Source organism: Bufo bufo, chromosome 5 (genome assembly GCF_905171765.1).
Source record: "Bufo bufo chromosome 5, aBufBuf1.1, whole genome shotgun sequence".
Lineage (NCBI taxonomy): Eukaryota > Metazoa > Chordata > Amphibia > Anura > Bufonidae > Bufo > Bufo bufo.
The window spans coordinates 509,440,636-509,462,972 of record NC_053393.1 but is presented as its reverse complement, the minus strand read 5'-3'; the positions used below and the strand labels follow the sequence as shown (position 1 = coordinate 509,462,972).

At 46.9% G+C, this 22,337-nt stretch overlaps 1 protein-coding gene across 5 annotated transcripts in view; it reads right to left on the bottom strand.

The window, feature by feature from the left end:
- Positions 1 to 22,337, bottom strand: part of ARHGAP21 (Rho GTPase activating protein 21) — a 141,667-nt gene that overhangs the window by 80,586 nt on the left and 38,744 nt on the right. For all 5 annotated transcript variants that reach the window (XM_040434403.1, XM_040434405.1, XM_040434406.1 and 2 more), the window contains exons 2-3: positions 7,795 to 7,974; positions 2,307 to 2,331 (exon numbers count right to left, since the gene is read on the bottom strand). In XM_040434403.1, the coding sequence (XP_040290337.1) occupies positions 2,307 to 2,331; positions 7,795 to 7,974 (205 nt within the window). The remainder of the gene's footprint in view (positions 1 to 2,306; positions 2,332 to 7,794; positions 7,975 to 22,337) is intronic.

Sequence of the window (22,337 nt, the reverse complement as noted above, 5' to 3'; positions counted from 1 at the left end):
TCTCCTAAATTACCTTAGACCACCAGTGATGGTTATACTAACACTACTGTAGACCACGACCACCAGGGAAACCAGCATTAATCCATACATTTTCTTAGGCCACCAGGGATGCAGGCATTAATCAGTCTAGTATTCAAGATCACAGGGAATGGAGATTACAAGACCTACACTAGGCCATCAAGGATGGTGGGCTTTTACCCCTCCACTGAACAAGGCCATCAGGGTAGCTGGCATGAACCCCTCTAGCAGTCACTCTAGACCACCCGGGAAGCTGGCAAGATATGGCATTGTATGTTTATAGGCAATTTAAAATAAAAATTCAACCATTAATGGACGGTCAAAAAACTACCGTAAATACCGAAGCAGACAACACCAAGAGTAAAGCTGGCCATACACATTTGATTAACTTCGGTGAACGTTCTAGCAACCTCGAGTCTCCTCTACCGAAGGAGATGAAGATCAGGCAGTTGGTTTTCAACATGCCCAAGATTTCTTTTCTTGGATAAGCTGCCACCAGAAGTGCCCGATGAAATAGCTCTATTATGTACATTCAAGGGAGGAGGTTAGAGCTCAGCAGACCATGTGCCTAGATGTTTCTGAAGCCTAGACCCAGCTTCAAGAGCCACCACAAAACTTCTAGGCACATGAGCTACTAAGCTCTACTCTCCTCAGCTGAATGTATGACGCACCTGCTCTACGAGGAGATGCAGCCACCACAATAGACCTGCAGAACATAAAAGAAGAGCATTAACCTAACTCCACAAGAATGTGGATGCAGTCTATTGTCAGGGGCCTTTTAATATGGTAATTGAAGAAAAACAAACACGATGTCCTCAAGGCCCAAACAAACTTTAAGGAATTCAAATAAATGGCAGATGCTTTCAGACCTCTAAGTGGGATTTTCCTTATATAAACATAACCTCCCTAAGAGGACAGGAAAGAACAAGAGATGGACACCGTAAGAGGCTTCCCGAGCCAAAAACCTTTTCAGTCAATATCCTACACAAGCAGGAGCCGTCAGCATCCTCACATCAGTCATGGCTGTCTGCGCTTTCCCACCGGCTACACACAAACCATCCATGGGAGAATTAGAGGGAAACCACAGTTTTAGTAAACACATTGGCGGTCATTTATCAAAATGGAAATACATTTCTGGCGCAGATTGCGGCGCAAAGGTATCCCCGATCATGTCTGGTCTAAAAAAAAAGTGGGCGTGGCATGGGAAGGGAACTTTTTAGGCGTAGAAAATTGTCTAAATGTCATACAGCTAGGAAGCGGTCTTAGGGTCCCATTCACACGTCCGTAGTGTATTACGGATCTGCAATACGCCAGGCCGGCACCCACATAGAACTGCCTATTCTTGTCCGCAATTGCGGACAAGAATAGGACATGTTCTATTTTTTTCAGGAGCCGCGGACCGGAAGATCGGGGGCGCGCTCCGGAAATGCGGACAGCCCACTGTGTGCTGTCCGCATCCATTCCTGCCCCGTAGAGAATGAATGGGTCCGCACCTGTTCCGCAGAATTGCGCAACGGGTGCGGACACATTCACGGACGTGTGAAAGGACCCTTACATTTAGAACTGGCGGAGGATCGGCCTAAGTTATGTAGGGGCCTGCACCTCTTCATAACTTTGGCGGATTCACCGCCAGGTATAGGGGTTAATACTTCAACTATTTACAAATACATTCTCTTTAGAGGCTTTTGAGGTTGGCCTCTGTAACAGAGCACCTTAGGCTACTTTCGCACTAGCGTCTTTACTGGATCCGGCAGGGTTCAACAAAAACGCTTCCGTTACCGATAATACAACCGTCTGCATCCGTTATTAACGGATCCGGTTGTATTATCTTTAACATTGCCAAGACGGATCCGTCATGAACTCCATTGAAAGTCAGTGGGGGACGGATCAGTTTTCTATTGTGTCAGAGAAAACGGATCCGTCCCCATTGACTTGCATTGGGGGTCATGCCGAATCAGCCTTGCTCCGCATGCCAGGACGGAAAGCAAAAGTCAACATGTTGCGGTTTGCTCTCCGGTATGGGAACGCAGCTAAACGGAACGCATTTTGGAGCATTCAGTTCTGTTCCCATTGACAATATATGGGGACAAAACCGAAGCATTTTTTTTTCCGGTATTGAGCCCCTATGTCGGATCTCAATACCGGAAAACTTAAACGCTAATGTGAAAATCGCCTTAATCCAGTAATCAAGACCGGTAAGCCACCACATACATTCTATAACGCTCAACATGGCTGCCACCAGCAGAGGAACCAAATGCAGAGTCCAAAATCTGGAAGATTAAACTCACCTCCTTGGTTTCCATTCTCTTCATCCTGTAAGACACAAAATTGGAAAATAATCAGAATTTGTATGAAGTGTACATACATGGGTCTACTTTACCGTATTATAAAATGAGGGGGGAATGAGACTGGGATCTGGATCATGGACTCTAGGGGCCAAACAGATTAGTTTTTAATCCTCTGCCTTGGAGAAAATCATTTCTCCAATGTAAATCTGGATACAAGCCGTGTATAATGTGATGGGCAAATGAATCCAGCAAAGGAGGCAATATGGACAATCACAATACATTAGTAAGTGCCTTGTAGTAACTTTCTCTACATCATAAATGCCATTCACTGAAGAGACAACCCCTTTAAATGTGAGCAGCTTTTTGACAAATCCCGCTTAAAAATTACCAGTCTCGTGTACAGCGCCTCTGATGGAATACATACTGTACAAATGACATCTTTAGCACCAGCCCTCCATGACACTGAGGGCTCATTTACACGACTGCATGGTCACCGTGCCCTTGCCATGGACGGCAAACAGCAGTCCACAATGCACGGGCACTAGCTGCGCGAATCCTGTATTGCGGTGCGGACTCGCTGACTTGACTGGATCCGCAAGCCACAAAATCCGGCAAAAGATAGGAAAGGTCCTATCTCGCGATGCAGAAGCACAGACCCAGAAGCCCACGTGCCTCCGCTCTGCAAAGGATAGGACATGTCCTATCTTTGGCAGTATCTTGCGAACTTGCTGATCCATTCAAATCAACGGGTCCGCATATGCCGCATGGAGTGCACACCGCCGGTGCCTGCATTTTGCAGACCCGCCACTTGCAGACTGCAATACGGACACGGAGCCCTTACGGTCGTGTGAATGAGCCCTTAACTGTTCAGCCAGTCCTGCTGAAATAAGCAGACGAGGTGGGAAAGAAGGATCTAACATGACATCCGTGCACGCATTTTAGATAGAAACCGGGATCAGCTGCAATACCGGACACAACCAATGTAAAGACGGGGCACTGTTTCCTGCAGTTTTCACGCTTGCCACTAAGCCTAATAGGCGCCACTCCTCAGTCTGTACAAATCACTTCTCTGCTGTCATCGCATTATCATCACAGGCAAGATTACTGTGGCAGATATCACCTATAGATAGATCAGACAGGATCCACCATTCACAATAGGTGATATCACAGCTTATCTCCTCCCTCCTGACCTCTGCACAGGTCACAGCGCGTGCCTAGAGAACGCTCCCATAGAAGTCAATGAGGTCAGATCCTGACCGTTGTGTCTATGGCCTACGTGGCTGCTGTAAAGCATCTCTCTAAATGCTGTTAACAGCAGCTAAGGCAAGATGGCCGCCCCTATAATCATGTTCAGAAATAAAACTAAAAAGGTTATAATAAAATAAATTATAATTAGATTAGAAAAAAAAAATTAACATGTTGCTAAAAAATTAAAGATAAAAAAAAAAATAAAATACAAAATTAAAACATAAACCCACAGTGACATTCCCTTTAAGTGAAGACACTGAAATAGCAGCAGCTGACAAAAGAGTCTACAGAAGGCAGAAGAAAAATAAAAAAGCCTTGGCGGTCCGGCCAAGTACCAAACAGGAAGGGATTATCGCTTGTAAGACGGGTGTATAAACAGACAGGAGTGAGATCCGCTGGATGTCGGAATGAGCCTCCGATAAATCTCTATCTGCAGCACAATGCGAGGCTTTCCTGCCGCAGGATGAGGTCCCGGAGCACACGGCCATGCTTCACCAGGGCAGCTACAGTCAAGAGTTCAGACAGCATCTAGGAGGCGTCCACCGGTGTCACGCAAGCAGACACCGACACCTGAGGGATTACCGCATGAGACGTTACATGCTCATTTTCCAAAAATATCTGGGATCTCACACAGAAAGGTATCAAGCTTACATGCCCCCCCCCCCCCAATTTACCAACTGCAATGTTTGCATGCATGCCATTGACCAGTTCAAAGTCTAGTGGCCATGCCGGGTTACTGGAGCTCAGCTCCCATTCATGCGACGTATCCCAGTACGACCAGTAAACTTTGAATGGGGCTGTGCTTCTGGCTGTTCAAAGTGCCCGTTCCAGAGCCGGAGGCTGCAGGGAACAGCTGATCGGAGGGGTGCCAGATCCCACCGCTCAGATACTGGTGACCTCTCTCTAAGGACAGGAGCCTGGAAAACCCCTTACAGATGAAAACCAGCAGAACCAGGTGATCGCTGTCGGACTGGGTGACCACCTAATGGGTACGGAGTGGTCATGACTCTATCCTGATTGCAGATGTCAGGGTTAAAGGGGTTGATCTATTCTCTGGATAGGTGATCAGTAACTGATAGGTGGGGGGTCCGAAACACTGGACCATCTCTGATCAGCCGTTTGAGAAGGCACCAGCGCTCCTGTGAGGCACCGCGGCCTTCTCACAGCTTTTCCTAGGCTATGTGATGTGACGTTTATCGGTCACGTGGCCTAGACACAGCACCATTGTAGTCATTGGGGCTGAGCGCAATGCCAAGCACAGCCACTATGCTATGCGGCGCTGTGCTTGGTGAGCAGAAGGCCAAGGCGCTACTGCATGTGCCGGTGTCTTCTCAAACAGCTGATCGGCGGGGGTCCCGGGCGTCAGACCCCCACTGATCAGATACTAATGACCTACCCACCGGTTATAAAATCTTGGAAAGAAAGATTGCCATGTATAAACGCAGGCTCGGACTGGCCCACAGAGGTACAGGTGAATCCCCCGGTGGGCCCCTGAGCAAGGTGGGCCCCTAGTGTCCTACCTCCTTTACAAGTAGCACAAAACATAGTAGACTTACTACACTACAAATAAATAGACAGCACCTAAACCAGCCTATGTTCACAGAAAAAAACTAAGTAAATTATTTAAGAAAATGTCCAGATTATTATTATTGGTAAGATCAGGTGCCCGAGATGACCTCTCGGCACAGAGGCCACCAGCCAGTATTCTTTCCCCCGGGACCAGTCAGTACAGGGACCCCCATAATCAATCAATCTTGTGTCATCTTGCTGTGTAAGCAGGTAATATTTGAATCTATTCCTACGGTGGGCCCCCAAAATACATTTTACTGGCGGGCCCTAGGCAGAGTCAATAAGATCCTATGACCACACCCATCTTTTCAACCTCCGATTGCTGTTAATGAACGCAAATCTACTAGTTTGCACCCAGGGACTGTAAACCTATGGCGATCATGTCCGGCTGATACAGGTGTACCATAAATGCCAGCATAGCCTGAAATTATTTATTAATGGGAGCAGCCCAGGTAGCCTGCACCTGCAGATGTGAGGAAACAAGGACCCGATCGGGCAGATCCTTCATTTACGAGAGATGAACGCCAGGAAGTCCCTATGTCTTTACCGTGTGGGAGTCGGGGGAAAACTATAAGCCTAAGGGCCATTGTATCTGTATACCTTTGTGCAATGAACATTGACTGAGTACAATAGTATTTCCATTCACTGACAGCAAGGTGGTCAAACTCAACTAGGGTAATCCAACATACTAGCTCATCATATACTATAATTTTGCCCTTGTTATATGGATTGCTGGCTAAGGCATATTGCACTCACATCTTAAGTGTATGCAAGTCAATGTCGTACCAGCAGAAAGCAGCAGAGGGCCATCACTGATGGCGGTACGCAGAACTATAGGGTTAATGGCAGAGCAGACACGTGTGCTGCTGACTGTGGGTCACAAGGGACACAAGTCCTGCTGTCGGCAGCTGCTCAAAGGGCCGGGGAGCACCCGTGGGAACGCTGGGTGGCAAGAAATAAATGCTACAGAAATGAACGCCATTCCAAGTAATTGCACGGAAAGCAGAAATAAAAGGGTCCATTCACACGTCCGTATGTGTTTTGCGGATCTGCAAAACACTGACACTGGCAAGGTGCGTTCCGCATTTTGCAGACCGCACATCGCCGGCACGCTCGTAGAAAATGCCTTTTCTTCAATTGCGGACAAGAATAGGACATGTTCTATTTTCTTTGCGGAACGGAAGTGCGGATCCGCAAATGCGTACAACACATTCCGGCCCCATTGAAAATGAATGGGTCTTCCCCTGTTCCGCAAAATTGCAGAACAGATGCGGACCCATTTTGCGGACGTGTAAATGGACCCTTATACTCGTTATACTTAGGTCATAGCGGTGACAAAAAAAAAGATTGGCAGCAGGTTTCTTACAAACCAATGGGCAGCTGTCTCATACGTACTGTCTCAATATAGCTGTTACCTGGGTGTCTACAGATGTGGTCTCCAACCTAAGGCCGTCCGGTTGTTGCAAAACTACAACCCCCAGTATACACTAACAGGTGCAAAGAGCTACACTTGTTGCTGCTCCTATGTGTCAGGTTAAGGGTAAGTCCACATGGGAAGGATATGCTGTGGTGTTTGCGCGCGGCACATCTGCAACGTTTTTCAGTAGCAGCAAAGTAGACAGTTTAAAAAGGTATATTCACATCTGGGACATTGAAGGCATATCGCTACGACATGCCATCAATGTCAGAGAGGCGAGACCCGTAATGACGGGGAGCACGCCATGCATGCACGGCTTACTCCATCCATCTCTACGGGAGATCCCAGAAAAGCCAAGCGCCATCCTGGCTAGTCCCAGCAAGCCCTTAGTAATGAAAGGAGAGGAGGCCATGCTTGCATTCTGCACTTTCCGTTCACTGCTATGGGACTTCTGAGCGTGCAAGCTCAATTCTTTCCATAACTCCCATAGTGATGAATGAAGAGCATGCCGTGCGTGCGCGGCGTGCTCTTCTTTACTTCACGGACCCCATTTCTGGAGATAGGAGAGGGTCGCAGAGGTGGGACTCGCACCTGTCAGACATTGATGGCCTCTTATTTCACAGTATACTGATGTAGACCGGCCAGACGGAGGACCAAAATACACTGTCAGACTAATGAAATCCTACCAACACCTTTAGCATGTACATCGGGATCCTTTCCAGTGCATACACTAAACATAGATGACTGCCGGGACCCAAAGCCTAAACAATATTTTTCAGTATTCGAAAAAAGAGCCTTATTTTTTCCCCCCAGAAGCTGCACCACACTTGTCCATGAGAGGTGTCTCTTATTCCAGCTCAGACACATTCAATTGAAAGAGGGTTGAGCTGCAATACCAAAACACAGACCATGGATAAGGGTGGTGCTGTTTCTAGGGAAAAATGCAATCCTATATATTAAAAAAAAAAAAAAAAAAAAAATTGACCTGCTACAGACAAACAAACAGCGACTAAAATTGCCGATCTATGCTAGTATCTGCCTGTTTAGCCAAGTACTCAAAGCTGAAATTTGGCGCGCGCCAGAGCGGCATTCCTGCATCTCAGCAATGGTTCCAGGACATGGAACAAGTCAGCTACAAATTACTCATTAACTGATAAATTGGCACCTAAGGATCTGACCAAGGAAGCCTGCGAGCAATAAAACAAATAAAAAGCGAAGGAGACTGGGTCACAGATCGCGCATGATCAGACTCACCTTTATCGAAGTCTGGACTGCAGACTCGGGCGGGTAAACAATGAAATGCCTTAAAGTAAAGCCAAAGCCCTCGGAGGTCCTCCTCAACATAACAGTCTTTGGACCAGGCCAGCAGAAGACTTCCTCCTCCGTCGGCGATACCATCTCACTGTGTTCTCGTCCATCTTTGTTTTTTGACACCTAAAGGGAACATTAAAAAAAAAGTATTAAAAATAATAAAAACCTGTAATACACAAAGGCAATGATCATATCCCTGAAGGAAGAGAAAAAAAATTTATATGAATAAATACAATTTCTTTCCTGTTACGGTTGTAATTATTAAAGCGGAGAAGGCACTGAACCTTTGCAGCAGACATCCCCTTTGTTCCATCACAGGGTAAGGAGAGTCATTCCTCACATCAGCCATATACATAGTACTACATTCAGACGGCAGCTGCTACTCCCGGCTCAGTTCTGACCTTTTGCCCTGCGTCCCTCCCCCTTGAAAACAAGCCCACATTCTGCAAATTCTGTCACCGGAGATAACAATCTGTATGCTGAACAAGTCATTAACGGGCACTGGCTAACCATGGAAAGTACATACCCTCAGCAACCAGACACACTGGGCAATGTCTAAGGGGGTCGGCGGGACGACCAGACACACTGGGCGATGTCTAAGGGGGTCTGCGGGGAGACCAGAGACATCGGGCGATGTCTCAGGGGGTCTGCGGGGAGACCAGAGACACCGGGCAATGTCTCAGGGGGTCTGCGGGGAGACCAGAGACACCGGGCAATGTCTCAGGGGGTCTGCGGGGAGACCAGAGACACCGGGCAATGTCTCAGGGGGTCTGCGGGGAGACCAGAGACACCGGGCAATGTCTCAGGGGGTCTGCGGGGAGACCAGAGACACCGGGCAATGTCTCAGGGGGTCTGCGGGGAGACCAGAGACACCGGGCGATGTCTAAGGGGGTCTGCGGGGCAACCAGACACACCAGGAGATGTCTCAGGGGGTCTGCGGGGCGACCAGACACACCGGGCAATGTCTCAGGGAGTCTGCGGGGCAACCAGACACACCAGGAGATGTCTAAGGGGGTCTGCGGGGCAACCAGACACACCAGGTGATATCTCAGGGGGTCTGCGGGGCAACCAGACACACCAGGTGATATCTTAGGGGGTCTGCGGGGCAACCAGACACACCACGAGATGTCTCAAGGGGTCTAGTCTGCAGGACACTAAATTTTAATACAGACGATGTCTGAAATAGTGAAATGAGAAAAGCCATCCACAGGGCTCTCAAATTATAATCTCACTCCTTTTAGCAATAAAATATTTTCATAAAAGAAGAACTCCAACATAAATGATGAGGTCTGCCTCCTATCACAGAAGGGGGCTCCTCAGGTAGTCTTTCCAAACTTTCTTTCTAGATGGATTGACGCTAAAGCCATAAATCTAGCTCTAGTAAATGCTGATGACGGACGGGAGGACCAGGAGCAGAACAAGGTCGGTATAACATGTATATGTTCTGCTGCGGAGTACTCTGGTATGGAAATATGTACCGTGAGACCCTTCCCCAAAACCACCTCATTATCCAGAGGTGCGACGGATTTTCAGTTCCACAATAGGTTCTGTATAGTGCCCATCTTTGTTTGAGGAGACCATTTCTCATTGCAATTTTGGGAGGTCATCTGTATGCCCAATTCTTTAACGGAATGGACGTCCTGATGGGGCATGTGCAGAGCAAAAAACCTAATATAGTTGTAGCTTTTATGGCCCCCATTCAAATACTGTATTAATGGATCACATTTCTGACTGTTGGAAGGGATGCTTTTTGGCATCAAGGACATCAGGGATTCTTAAAGGAACGTGACAGGAACCAAGTGCAAATACTATAGGGCAGTGCATGACAAAGCATCAAAAATAGCCACAGACGACCCCCTCACATTCTATCTTCATAACCTCTTCCACCAACGAGATCAGTGATAATCGGCCAAGGAGTCATCTACTAATCGGCTTCTTCAGACTTAAAATACACGGGAAAGGGGTTTCTCTGCTTTGGACACTTGTCAGAAGGGTCCACTGAAAATAAGCAGATCAAAAAGCATCACTCAGCTGGAGACCCCCAAGGATCGGCTGTAATCATTTGGGAAAGCTGGCAATAAGTGTCACATTTCCCTGCAGCACCACCACAGGAGAAGCAAGGCATTACACAGTGCCCATTCAGAACAATGGGATGTTAGTGTAATACAGGACAGGACAGGTCCTCCAGAGCAAGAGACGCTCTCTGTAAACCCTCTACATAAGAGATTAAGATCCTGATCAGAGGGACCTCCGTCCCCTGAAGGGGAATATGAAAATGAGTTTTCTAAACTAGAAAAACATTTTAAGCCAAATGTTAAGGTGCACAATACATGGGTCATTGTATTTTTTTGGCTGAAAGACCTTTCATTGTTGAACACTTAATAAAATCTGATGTCATTTGTTACGTAGCATTTCCGCCCTGACACATCATTGAACCTCAGCAATAGAAGGTCAGTTTTTGGCCGCCTCCAGATGGGATTACAAGAAAAAAAGCACGTCCTAACAAGATCTTATTGTTCTCTCCAGACATCAGTGTCAGAGAAAGTGGAAATTAAAACTTCTTCCAATCAAGTGATCAGTGCGTGCACATCTCAACCTCCACCAGCATACCAGAAGTGATCAGTACGCCCACCCTCCACCACCATACCAGTGATCAGTACGCGTACGCTCACCCTCCACCACCATACCAGTGATCAGTACGCTCACCCTCCACCAGCATACCAGAAGTGATCAGTACGCTCACCCTCCACCACCATACCAGAAGTGATCAGTACGCTCACCCTCCTCCACCATACCAGAAGTGATCAGTACGCTCACCCTCCTCCACCATACCAGAAGTGATCAGTACGCTCACCCTCCTCCACCATACCAGAAGTGATCTGTACGCTCACTGCTCACCCTCCTTCACCATACCAGAAGTGATCAGTACGCTCACCCTACACCACCTTAGCAGAAGTGATCTGTACGCTCACCCTCCACCACCATACCAGAAGTGATCAGTACGCTCACCCTCCACCACCATACCAGAAGTGATCAGTACGCTCACCCTCCACCAGCATACCAGAAGTGATCAGTACGCTCACCCTCCACCAGCATACCAGAAGTGATCAGTACGCTCACCCTCCACCAGCATACCAGAAGTGATCAGTACGCTCACCCTCCACCACCATACCAGTGATCAGTACGCGTACGCTCACCCTCCACCACCATACCAGTGATCAGTACGCTCACCCTCCACTGCCATACCAGAAGTGATCAGTACGCTCACCCTCCTCCACCATACCAGAAGTGATCAGTACGCTCACTGCTCACCCTCCATCACCATACCAGAAGTGATCAGTACGCTCACCCTCCTCCACCATACCAGAAGTGATCAGTACGCTCACCCTCCACCGCCATACCAGAAGTGATCAGTACGCTCACCCTCCACCGCCATACCAGAAGTGATCAGTACGCTCACCCTCCTCCACCATACCAGAAGTGAACAGCACGCTCACCCTCCTCCACCATACCAGAAGTGATCTGTACGCTCACTGCTCACCCTCCTTCACCATACCAGAAGTGATCTGTACGCTCACCCTCCACCACCATACCAGAAGTGATCAGTACGCTCACCCTACACCACCTTAGCAGAAGTGATCTGTACGCTCACCCTCCTCCACCATACCAGAAGTCATCTGTACGCTCACTGCTCACCATCCACCACACCAGAATTGTAGGCTCTGGAGCAGTGGGTGTATCTATAAATCGCCTACCCGTCAGATCTGGATAAAGTAAAAAATGTCAGCATCACAGCAAATGTCAATGACTGATCGCATTGTTATTCCAAGCAGATTCCCTCTCCAGGATAAATGTTTATTCGTAGTTTCACCGCTACATCCAAGAAAGCAGAAGGCTTGCCCAGAACTGTCAGTCGTGGCAGCATATCACCGTGGTATGTCCCTAAAAAAAAGGCACAGGGAATGGGAAATGCGGCAGATGTATGTGGAGTCTGATTTATGAAATTTATTATGAAAAAAGGGGAAAATGATGCAGGTGCTTATACAGTAGAACAGTGATCTTATAAATCCAGGTTTTTCGCCGTAGATTCAATACTTCTATGGAAGACACATATACAGCATGTGAAGGAGAAAATTTAAGAGGAGGCACCGGGGGTTTTGGGCGGGTCAGTACGGGCTCCAATGGCATCATATTAAGGATCCAAAATACAGCCTAAAGCCAGAAGGGACAATTATGATTAAAGAGGTTCTCCAGGATGACAAAAAGATGGCTTTCTCCCAAAAACAGCACCACACCTGTCCACAGATTGTGTGTGGTATTGCAGCTCAGCTCTATTGAAGTTAATGGGGCAGAGCTGTAATACCACACACTTTTTTGGAAGAAAGAAGCCATCTTTTTGTAGTCATTGAGAACCCCTTTAAACCCACAGAAATCACAGTGGTCATCGATTGAGTTGCCTTTACCTGCGACTGAGGGCAAATACACTGGCTCCATTGCCTGATGCCCCTGAAAGCCCAACATTCAATGTTGTCTACAACCTTCATCCGGAGCCTTATGGTGAACCAGGTATCTAAAAGATGACCTTTCAAGCATTCTCCATCGTACTGTTCCTCTGTTACAGAGCCAAGTGTCAGACTATGCAAGGACTCACCCCTATGACAAGGGGAACAGTGATGCCAATTGTAAATAAAATTCCAGGAGGAATAACAAAAGGAAAAGCGCAGTGCAAAGTTCTAAGAATGGATGCTCCAGAATGGTTATTACATGGGTAATGCAGGTATTTACTAAAGCAGACACGTCAGGAGCGGCGACAGCTCCTCTAAGGATCCACGGCTGATACCGTGATTACGTTACCACCTCCTAGAATCTCGCCCCCTACGGAAAATTCTAATATTGCAGCGTTTCCGTGATTATTATAATACAAGGACAATATAGTCAGGGCAATGATCCAAATAATTTCCTCCACTGTGACTTTGCACCCATGCCAATGGACCAGCACTAACATGATGGGGGGCGGGGGTCTGCATAGGTAAGGCTCATTTCAGAAGCGCTCCGCAGTATTACGTGTTGGGCAGAAAGCTGGTATAGAGGTAATATACCAGAGAGATTAGCGATCCGTAGCTCCAAACATGGAGACCACACACCAGGCCCCGTCAATTCTCTCCCGCTCGTCCTGTTTTATCTTAGGTGTCCAACTGTGCGTCCTTATCAGGCGAAACTATAACTCCAGCCGCCTCCTATCAGTGTGTGGTAAACCCGATAGGCCATCAGGCCGATGAGAGTGCTTGTCCATAGTGTTCCTCTAGAGAGCATGTAAATTGGCACCAAAGACCTCCATGATGCTGCTCGCTCACGGTTGGGACTTGTACCTAAAATATGGAAGCTAAGAAGTGACCACCCAAATGAGGCGTCGTAATGAAGTCCTTTGAGGTTTCCTTCAGATTTATTAATTCTTTGGAGGTATTTTTTTTTTTTCAGAGAGGAAGCAGCCCTCACCCAGGCCACAACACCCCCCTACATCTTTATCATTGCAATCTGCACAAAACGCGTGGTATGTCGAAATTAGATATTTCCACCAAAAGAGCTGTAAACACGCCCATTATCGCCATAGCAACAACCACCGCAGCGCTGTTATGTACAGGCACAAAAAATAAAAAATTGTCAAAGAATCCGGAGGAGATTTTGGCTTTTTACTTTTGTGTCAGATAACTCGCTTTAAGCCGCAGGTGACAGAATGCCATTTTTTTTCTAGTCAGATCTATTGGCAGGCGGCGCGGCCTCTGAATAGAGCACAAACAGCAGCTCCCTAATGGGCTGCTCACATTGCATTGCGTCTCTATGGCAACAAGGGCCTGGGACAGGGTTTGTTTTGCGGGGCGGTGGGAGGAGGAGGCGCGAGTCTGCCCTGCCAGCTCTGTGGGGAAGAACGCTTTGCAGTCTCTGGTGAGAAGGCCTCAAGAGCACAGCACCACCTGAGACGCCCCCGGGAGCGCGCCAGATCACTTACAAAGCCCTGATACTGAGCCTGAAATGGAGAGGAGAAGGCAGGAGGGAAAGGAACACATGGAAGCCTCAAACCCTCTGCAGTCCTCCATCTTCACATATATACACAGGGTTCGCCAAATTTATGGTCCTTATTTCATGCTTTTTACACAAATGCACACAGATGCGCACCATTCTGTGTAGAACGTAAGGGCAGGTTTACACATTACGTTTTAAAAATGAATAAAAAAAAAATGCATTTTTTACAGGTGAAACGTGACATTTGCCGACGTAGTTTTCACAGATGAAACACATTGGGGGGAGAAATATCAAAACCGGTGTAAAAGGAAAACCGTCTAAGGCCTTGCCAGATCAGGTCTCCTTGACGGAGATGTGAACATTACTGGATTCTCTAGTTCACCAACGGATCCCCACTGACTACAGTGGGATCCGGCCGCTTTATGACAAATGGTGGGTTTCGGCTGCTGCATGCTACGGTTTTTGTCCAGCCAACAGGCGGCGTTTGTGCCAGATCTCCTTGACGGTTTTTGTCCAGCCAACAGGCGGCGTTTGTGCCAGATCTCCTTGACGGAGAAACAAATTCAGTTTTAGTTGCCCCTAGTAAGGCTAGTTTCACACTAGCGGCAAGGACCTCCGGCAGGCGGTTCCGGTGGGTGAACAGCCTGTCTGATCCGTGCTGCTGCTAGTGCACGCATGCCCCCGGACTACCACTCCGGCCCCATTGATTATAAGGTGGGGGGGGGGGGCGGCGGGCCAGAGTTCCGGCGGCAGCACGGCAAACATGCAGAGAGGCGGCCGGAATAAAACGACATGTCAGAGCTGCTTTCCGCTAGTGTGAAAGTACCCGAACCAATCTCCTGGAAAATAAAAGGTGGAATCTGATTGGTTGCTAGGGGCAACTACGCCAATTTTCCTCTATAGCAGTTTTTAAAAAGCTTCCCCACCGATTTAGGGCTCATTCAGACAGCCGCATGAATGAGTCCGCATCCGTTCCGCAATTTTGCTTAATGGGTGCGGACCCATTCATTTCAATCGGGCGGCAAAAGATGGTTCCGTAATCTGCGGCTCCGCGGAAAAGATAGAACATGTCCTATTTTTGTCCACAATCGCGGTCTGCAAATCGTGGAACGCACACGGACAGGATCCGCGTATTGCGGACCTGCAAAGCACTACGGCCGTCTGAATGGGTCCTAAACAAAAGAAAATGCAGTAAAAACACTTATTTTAAATGGGTTTTTAAAAAGTAACAAAAAAAAAGCAAAGTGCTGCAGGACATTTAATGTCTCACCAAAAATCTGAACACACATAATATAAATTCAATCTTTATTGCTTAAAAAATAAAAATACATAATGTTAGACATATAATGGCAGCAATACCAGGAGCGAGGCGGGCACTAATGACGAAATAGATCCGTTCCCAAGCAGCCGAATATCGACGCCATCTTGGTTGAGGGCAACCATGCCCTCAACGCCAATAGAAGACATGTATTTAACAAGACATACTGTATGAGGTTCTAGAGATAGAACGAAAAAAGGGGGAAATAAAGGGAAGAAGAAAAGATCAAATAGGAGGGGGGATAAGAATATTTGGTAATATATACCAGACGCTATTAAGCTACCCACCCCAATACCTATTGTCAAATATCTAAAATTGTCCCTGCTTCTAATATAAATCTAGTCAACATGATAGGTACACGCTTCTTTCGACCATAAGTAGTACATGAATATACATACACTAAAAGGTGATAAAAAATAACCATTGATGACTACATAAAAACACATACATAATATATACCCAGACTTCATAAAAATCATATGAAAGAATTGTCTAAATGGTGTAATATACACAAATAAAACTAGTGAATTTATTTAGAGTAAATAAATGCCTATAAACTATTGAAGTACAAACACAAAACAGTGCAGTGGATAAAGTGCTAGCGCAAAGTGCAGAAAAGTGACGAGCAGTGAAAGTGCAACAAAAGAAACGTTTAATCCTATCAGAAACGACCCAGGCCCATGGCGAGCAAAAGCGCTCAAGATATCGGATATTCCCCAATGTTCGAATCCAATGGCCACCCCATGAGGGGCCCTCCAATTATATCTGACTGCTCATAGCTGGATAGCTCACAACTTGTCTCTGGCGCTCCTATCTTGACGTCACAGGGACGTAATAGCGTAAAGCCCAAAATTCTGAAATATAGCAAAAGGTGTTAGCTGAAGGGATACAAGAATAATTAAATGACCAGTTAAAAATCACAATGCAGTAAAATCATAATAAAAATATAAACTGTTAAGATAAAAATGCCGGGCCTAGACCCGGGCCGGGAGACCACCCCAGAGCAGAGCACAGTCAAACAAACAGGAGGGTGAGGGCGCTATTTCTAGAGGAATGGGGCAAAACTATTGCCCTCGTTGAGTCCAAACAGAGCGACTGTATTTAGGACACAGATCCACTTAGTCTCTTTTTGGCCCAGTAACTTCCTCCAATTTCCTCTTCTAGGGGAAATGATCACCCGATCAATTCCTCTAAAGCACAAGAGGGATCCGTCAGAGTGGTGTTAATCTTTGAAATGCCTTTCCACTGTCTGCAGTTGTGTCAGATCCTCCTCATCCTTGGCTGATTCAATTGATGGAATGTGTTCTCTAATCCTCCTCCTGAACAGTCTTGATGTGAAGCCAACATAGATAAGGCTGCATGGGCAAATTGCCCAATAAATTACCCCAATTGTGGTACATGTAATTGGGTGCATGTTTTTATATTCCCTATCCTGTGTGGAATTCCTTATTACCCCAAGGGATTCCCTTGGTTCCAAAGAGGCCCGGTTCATTAAGGACCTAGTGACTCTGAACCAAATGATCACGAAGATTCCTGGCTCTCCGATAGGTGATAGACGGATTCCGCGGGATAAATTGTTGTAACTGAGGATCAATTCTTAGGATCTCCCAATACTTATTGAGAGCCACACGCATCTCTTTCCACTTTTTATTAAATCCGACAATAAACCGTATTTCATCGGTGTCTTGCTTGCTTTCTTTCTTGTGGAGAAGATCAGATCTCTTAGAGGACCGCGCTCTCTGGTAGGCCCGTTTGATGCATCGTGCACCATGTACTCTTGGCTGGAACCTAGAACGTAGATCCTCAGCATGTAATTCTAAGGATTCCTCAGTTGAACAGATCCTCCTAGCCTCCAAACACTGTCCAACTGGTATACTCATAATGAGGTTACCTGGATGTGAGGACTGTGCATGTAAAAGGGCGTTTACCGAGGTTTGCTTCCTATATATGTCAGTTCTAATTCGTCCTTGTGAATCCACCTGGAAGACCACGTCCAAGAATTCCACGTCCATTCGACCCACCTTAAAAGGCAAGTTTTATATTTTTGTTGAGTTCTTGTATAAATCGCCTCGGTCCCCTGCCGGCCCAGGGTCTTGGACTTGACTTGCACGCACCTACATTATCTTATATTCTCCCATTTATCGCCTATCAATAAATAAACATTTATCGCCGCGTTCTTCCCGTTTCCCTTACACCCCCCCCCCCCCCCTTTCAGTTTAGAGAGATAAATTACCATGATCAAATCTGGGCTGCAGCTGCACCGTCCTGAGGAATCCCCCGGGAGGGGAACAAATAACGCAAGGACTAGATAGGGCACATCCAGCTCGTATGATATTACAGCTCACGCGATGGGACTCCGGATCAATACAGCTCGGCTGCATCAGACGGCGACTGTACAAAGCCCACACTGCTACATCAGGACTCCCTGCCCTCTGCCCCGTAATCAGAGGTATTTATCTGGGATAAATGTGCATCCAGTACAGGCAGAGAGATGAAAGATTGGAACAAAAAAAAAAATAATAATCACTTCAGTTTACCAAAATGGAGCTGTTCTGACAGCAAAAGAGACATGGATCTCTTGTAAAGCCCATTCAGATGACGGGACAGTCGCAGAAGTATCTAAAACAAACCTGATCCTTGTGAATTTCCCCCAATATAGGCATGTGCACCTTTTTAACACCATGCCATTGATGTTACAATTGTATAATGTATCTTATTATACACCATGGAAGCCACCACTAGAGGGAGAGTATTCCATGTAAATCTAAATCTGATTGCTCCTAAGCTCCCCCTAGTGGTGGCTGCAGGAAGCCCACATTTTATCATTGACAATTTAGAGTCGGATATATGCCAGACAGCCAGCACTCTTGCAAACCTGCTGCTTGTGCAACATTTTTTGTCTTTTTATTTCTCAGTAGCCAAATAATAACTACAGGGGAAAAACTCAAAGTGTCTCCTTGGGGCTACAGTAATTGCTTCACCCCAGCATCAGATCGGAAACAGACAGAACCTTGAATTATTTAGAGGAAGTGCAACATCTAATGGTCCTTAAAGGGCATCTGTCAGCAGATTAGTACCTCTAGGAGCAATGGGGGCGTTGCCATTACACCTAGAGGCTCTGCTCTCTCTGAAACTACTAGGTGTAATGGCAACGCCCCCGTTGCTCCTAGAGGCTCATTTGCATATATTAAAACGTCATTTTTCTCAGCAATGCGGGCACATATGAACATGGGACCAACACGGATGCCTTAGGCTTCAAGTGCACATGTAACAGGTCAGGTACAAATCTGCTGACAGAGGCCCTTTAAGAAAACCTACAGATCCTGGCTCCTAAAGCCATCCTATGTGGCCGTAGCCTGCCTAGAGGAGAGACCTGGAGAAAGCGCTCATGTGATTAAAGATCTAGCTAAATCAGCGTCAAAGTAAACTCAAGGCATGCGAGGCGCTCAGAGCAGCCAACACAGGGGATTAACCAGGAGATCATCTCCAAGACTTTACAAGGCTTCTTACACCAGCGTACTGGAGGCTTCCCGGGAAAAGATGGCGACTAAAAGCCGTATGGACGTCCCTCCAAATAACGGGGATGGGCGCTAATCTAATTATACCTCTACCTTTCCCCTCTTATAATAAGAGCATTACAAGGATCTTAGTAAGCCCCGCAGGGCACATACTTACACATACTTGTGCCCATCCAGGTGCCGGACGACCGAGCACACAGCGTCCCCTCAGCACCAGAAATAGAAAGGGCAAATTTAAACGACTTGAGACGTGCTCTGAAATTAGACTGGGTTTGGCCTTATAGTCCTGATCACAATGAAAGACACAGCATAAATGGCATACTTGCGGGGACATATGGCGCTGCCGAGGTTTCGTGGGGCCGTAGTACATTCCAGGATCAATTCTACGCCTGGATGGACTGCAGTATGAGCCCTTACCCTGGGAACGGCCAGGAGATCTGGAGACCACTGCTCAGGTCACTTAGGTTTCCTAGTGTGAAGGTGGTGGAGACCAATGAATGAACGTGCATGTTGCAGAACTACAACTTGCAGACCACAAGGTTAATGAATGTGGTGGTTTTAAAGACCAAAAGACACTGATGGCAGCCATGAGGGTTGTCAAACTTTCCAAAACCTTGATTTTAGCTACCCTCCCATCCTTCCCGTTTAAAAGCTATTTCTGTGTCAGTCCAAACTGTCGCTATGGCATTACATTCACAATGAACGGTGCCATTTGTACCATTCAAATACCTGAGCACCCAAACTTTGCTGTAGCGCAGGGCATAGCGAGGGTGTAGTCCGGTACAGCAAATAAGCCATATTGACCTGGTATAATGTAAAGTTCCGCAAATTCCTGTCATTTTCTTGTGGCTTCCATGATAGATAACTATACTGCTCACTTCCAGATGAAACCCTTGATGCATGTGATGTCCGCACAGCTTGCTAGGGGAGCATGTACACGGAGGGGGTAGGACCGCACGTGGAAGCGCTACTTTGTTTGCAGCCATGTGTATTACGTTCTTCGCCTGTCCAGGCCACGCAACCAAAATATGTATCCCAAAACAGGGGCAATTTACAATATGGACAACCTTTTGGTACCTGCACTCATGTGTATCTGCAGTGTAATTCAGTGCTAACGTTCTCAAAACCTCATCCACACACAGTGCAGAGATTTTCAGAGCAGAAATTGACTTGCAGACGGTGAAATCTGGGGCAAATCTGCATCAAAATCTGTGTGTAACGTTGCGGAAATGCAGCAAAATCCGCCAGAAAAGGTGTGCAGAAAATCCAGATAAAATACACTGCCGTGTGCGCATGTGACCTTATAATTGCAGTTATCAAAGCGGTGTAAACCGGCATGTGATCACAGGACCCGGGGCTTTCAGAAGTCCGTTTTGCTTTGACTTGGCGAAAGGAGTTTGTTACGGTTTGGCGCATCTTTAAAGGGGTCCTCTCACGTCAGCAAGTAGCATTTATCATGTAGAGAAAGTTACTACAAGGCACTTACTAATGTATTGTGATTGTCCATATTGTCTCCTTTGCTGGCTGGATTCATTTTTTCATCACATCATACACTGCTCGTTTCCATGGTTACGACCACCCTGCAATCCATCAGCGGTGGTCGTGCTTGCACACTATAGAAAAAAAAAGTGCTGGCCTCTCTGGTGGCTGGGAACACAGGAGTGAGCATAGACTTTTCCCTACAGTGCGCAAGCACGACCACCGCTGATGGATTGCAGGGTGGTCGTAACCATAGAAACGAGCGGTGTATAATTTGATGGAAAAATGAATTCAGCCAGCAAAGGAGGCAATATGGACAATCACAATACATTAGTAAGTGCCTTGTATTCACTTTCTCTGTCTCACTTCAGACATTAGCGGCATATCGTTAGGTGGGACACGCACCCATCTCTAAAACGGGACCCCTGAAGTTAACAGAGGGCAGCAGCGGATGCACAGCCAGTGCCACCCTCCACTCATTTCTATGGTAGTTGTGGAAATAGCCCAGCGATTGCTCAGCTATTTCCAGCAGTCCCATAGAGGTGAATGGAGTGGTAGCCGCGCTTGCTCAGTGCGTTTTCCATTGATTTCTATGCACATTGCTTGGCTATTTTCAGAAGTCCCATACAAATGAATGGGGAGCACACTGCGCATGCGCAGTCCACTCTCCACTATCATTGGCCCATTCTGGAGATAGGAGCAGGTTCCAGAGGTGGCCTATTTTAGCAATACGCCACCAATGTCCGAGATGCCTAAAACCCATTTAAACCTTACACCGGTCTAGAAACGCTACTCCGCTTTCTCTACACCATCCTCCTGCTGCAGTGATTTTGCAACTTTTTTTTTGTTTTGCAGCTTTTCAAAAATTTCACATGGATAAATCTGGCACGACACTAATTACGGTACCGTTCTGGGAATTTTGCATGCCAGAAATCCAGCGTATAAACTTGAGGTATTCCTTCTATTGTCTTCCCTTTGGAAGTAAACAAATGTTTCCATTCAGTGACAGCAAGCAGAAATATGTGTGCCGACACAGTGTGTGATTCCATACAGGTTTTCATTACACTTCCAGCATCTGCTCGTACATTAGCCAGTGCTGAATTATCTACTGAAACAGGGAACATCCAGAGGCGCAGGTAATGGGCTCAGCCGCTCACAGGTTGGCACAGGCACCGGACATGCTGGAACTATGCAGATCGTGCTGAGCCTGGCACAGTGAGATTTTACCCAGAATCCCGGGGCGTCGTTACACAAGGAGAGAAAATAGTTAACAGGCCTGGAATAAGCTTTATAGGATGCAGCAAACACCTTCATCCAGATACACCTATGACATCATAGGATACATCGCCTAGCTTGCAGAATTCTGAATGCTGCTCTGGAGTACAACACTGCCCGTTATTCAAGACCAGTGCAAAAGGATACCGGCACACCATACATCCTCCAGACTGTCCAGCCCAGGAACAAAATGTTTCCATTCAGTGACAGCAAGCAGAAATATGCAGAGGAATTGCACTGTCGGGAATTGATCACTGGGTCTTAGAAAGGGCATTGAGGGTGGGGGTGGGAGCCTTCTCCTAGGCTGGCACCAAAATTAAGTGCCCATTTTAATTTTTTCTACAGGGCCCCATTTCTGCTGCTCTAGATGAGCTGGATTAAGAGGGGTCTGTCCAATATTGGTTATAAAGTAAGTATACCACCACCACGTGGGGTAGGTGCCCGGAAGTATAACCATACCGCCTCCATTTGGAAAATATAGCCCTCAAATCCAGAGAAAGGCTTCTTTTTATGTAAATAATTTTTGGGTGCCCTGTGGGTGAGGCCGCTCCATTCACCAATGGGGTTAAAGGGGTTCTCCAGAACCTAGAATGGGAGGCTTACATTTACCCAATTTAGGGGACCGCAAATCAGCATAATGAAGGGACAGCAAGGCTCCCCTTTATTAGTTACCAGACACATACGGTTTTCCGTACGGGTGATCGCTACTGCAGCTCAGACCCTTCGGCATGAATGTGTCAGAGGGACAGGTCCCCCCACTGATCAAACATGAAAAGGGTTCTCCGGGATTTTCATATTCACGGCTAAGGCCTCATATGCACATGAACGTATTTTCTTTCTGTGTCCATTCCTGGGTTTTTTGCGGACCGTATGTG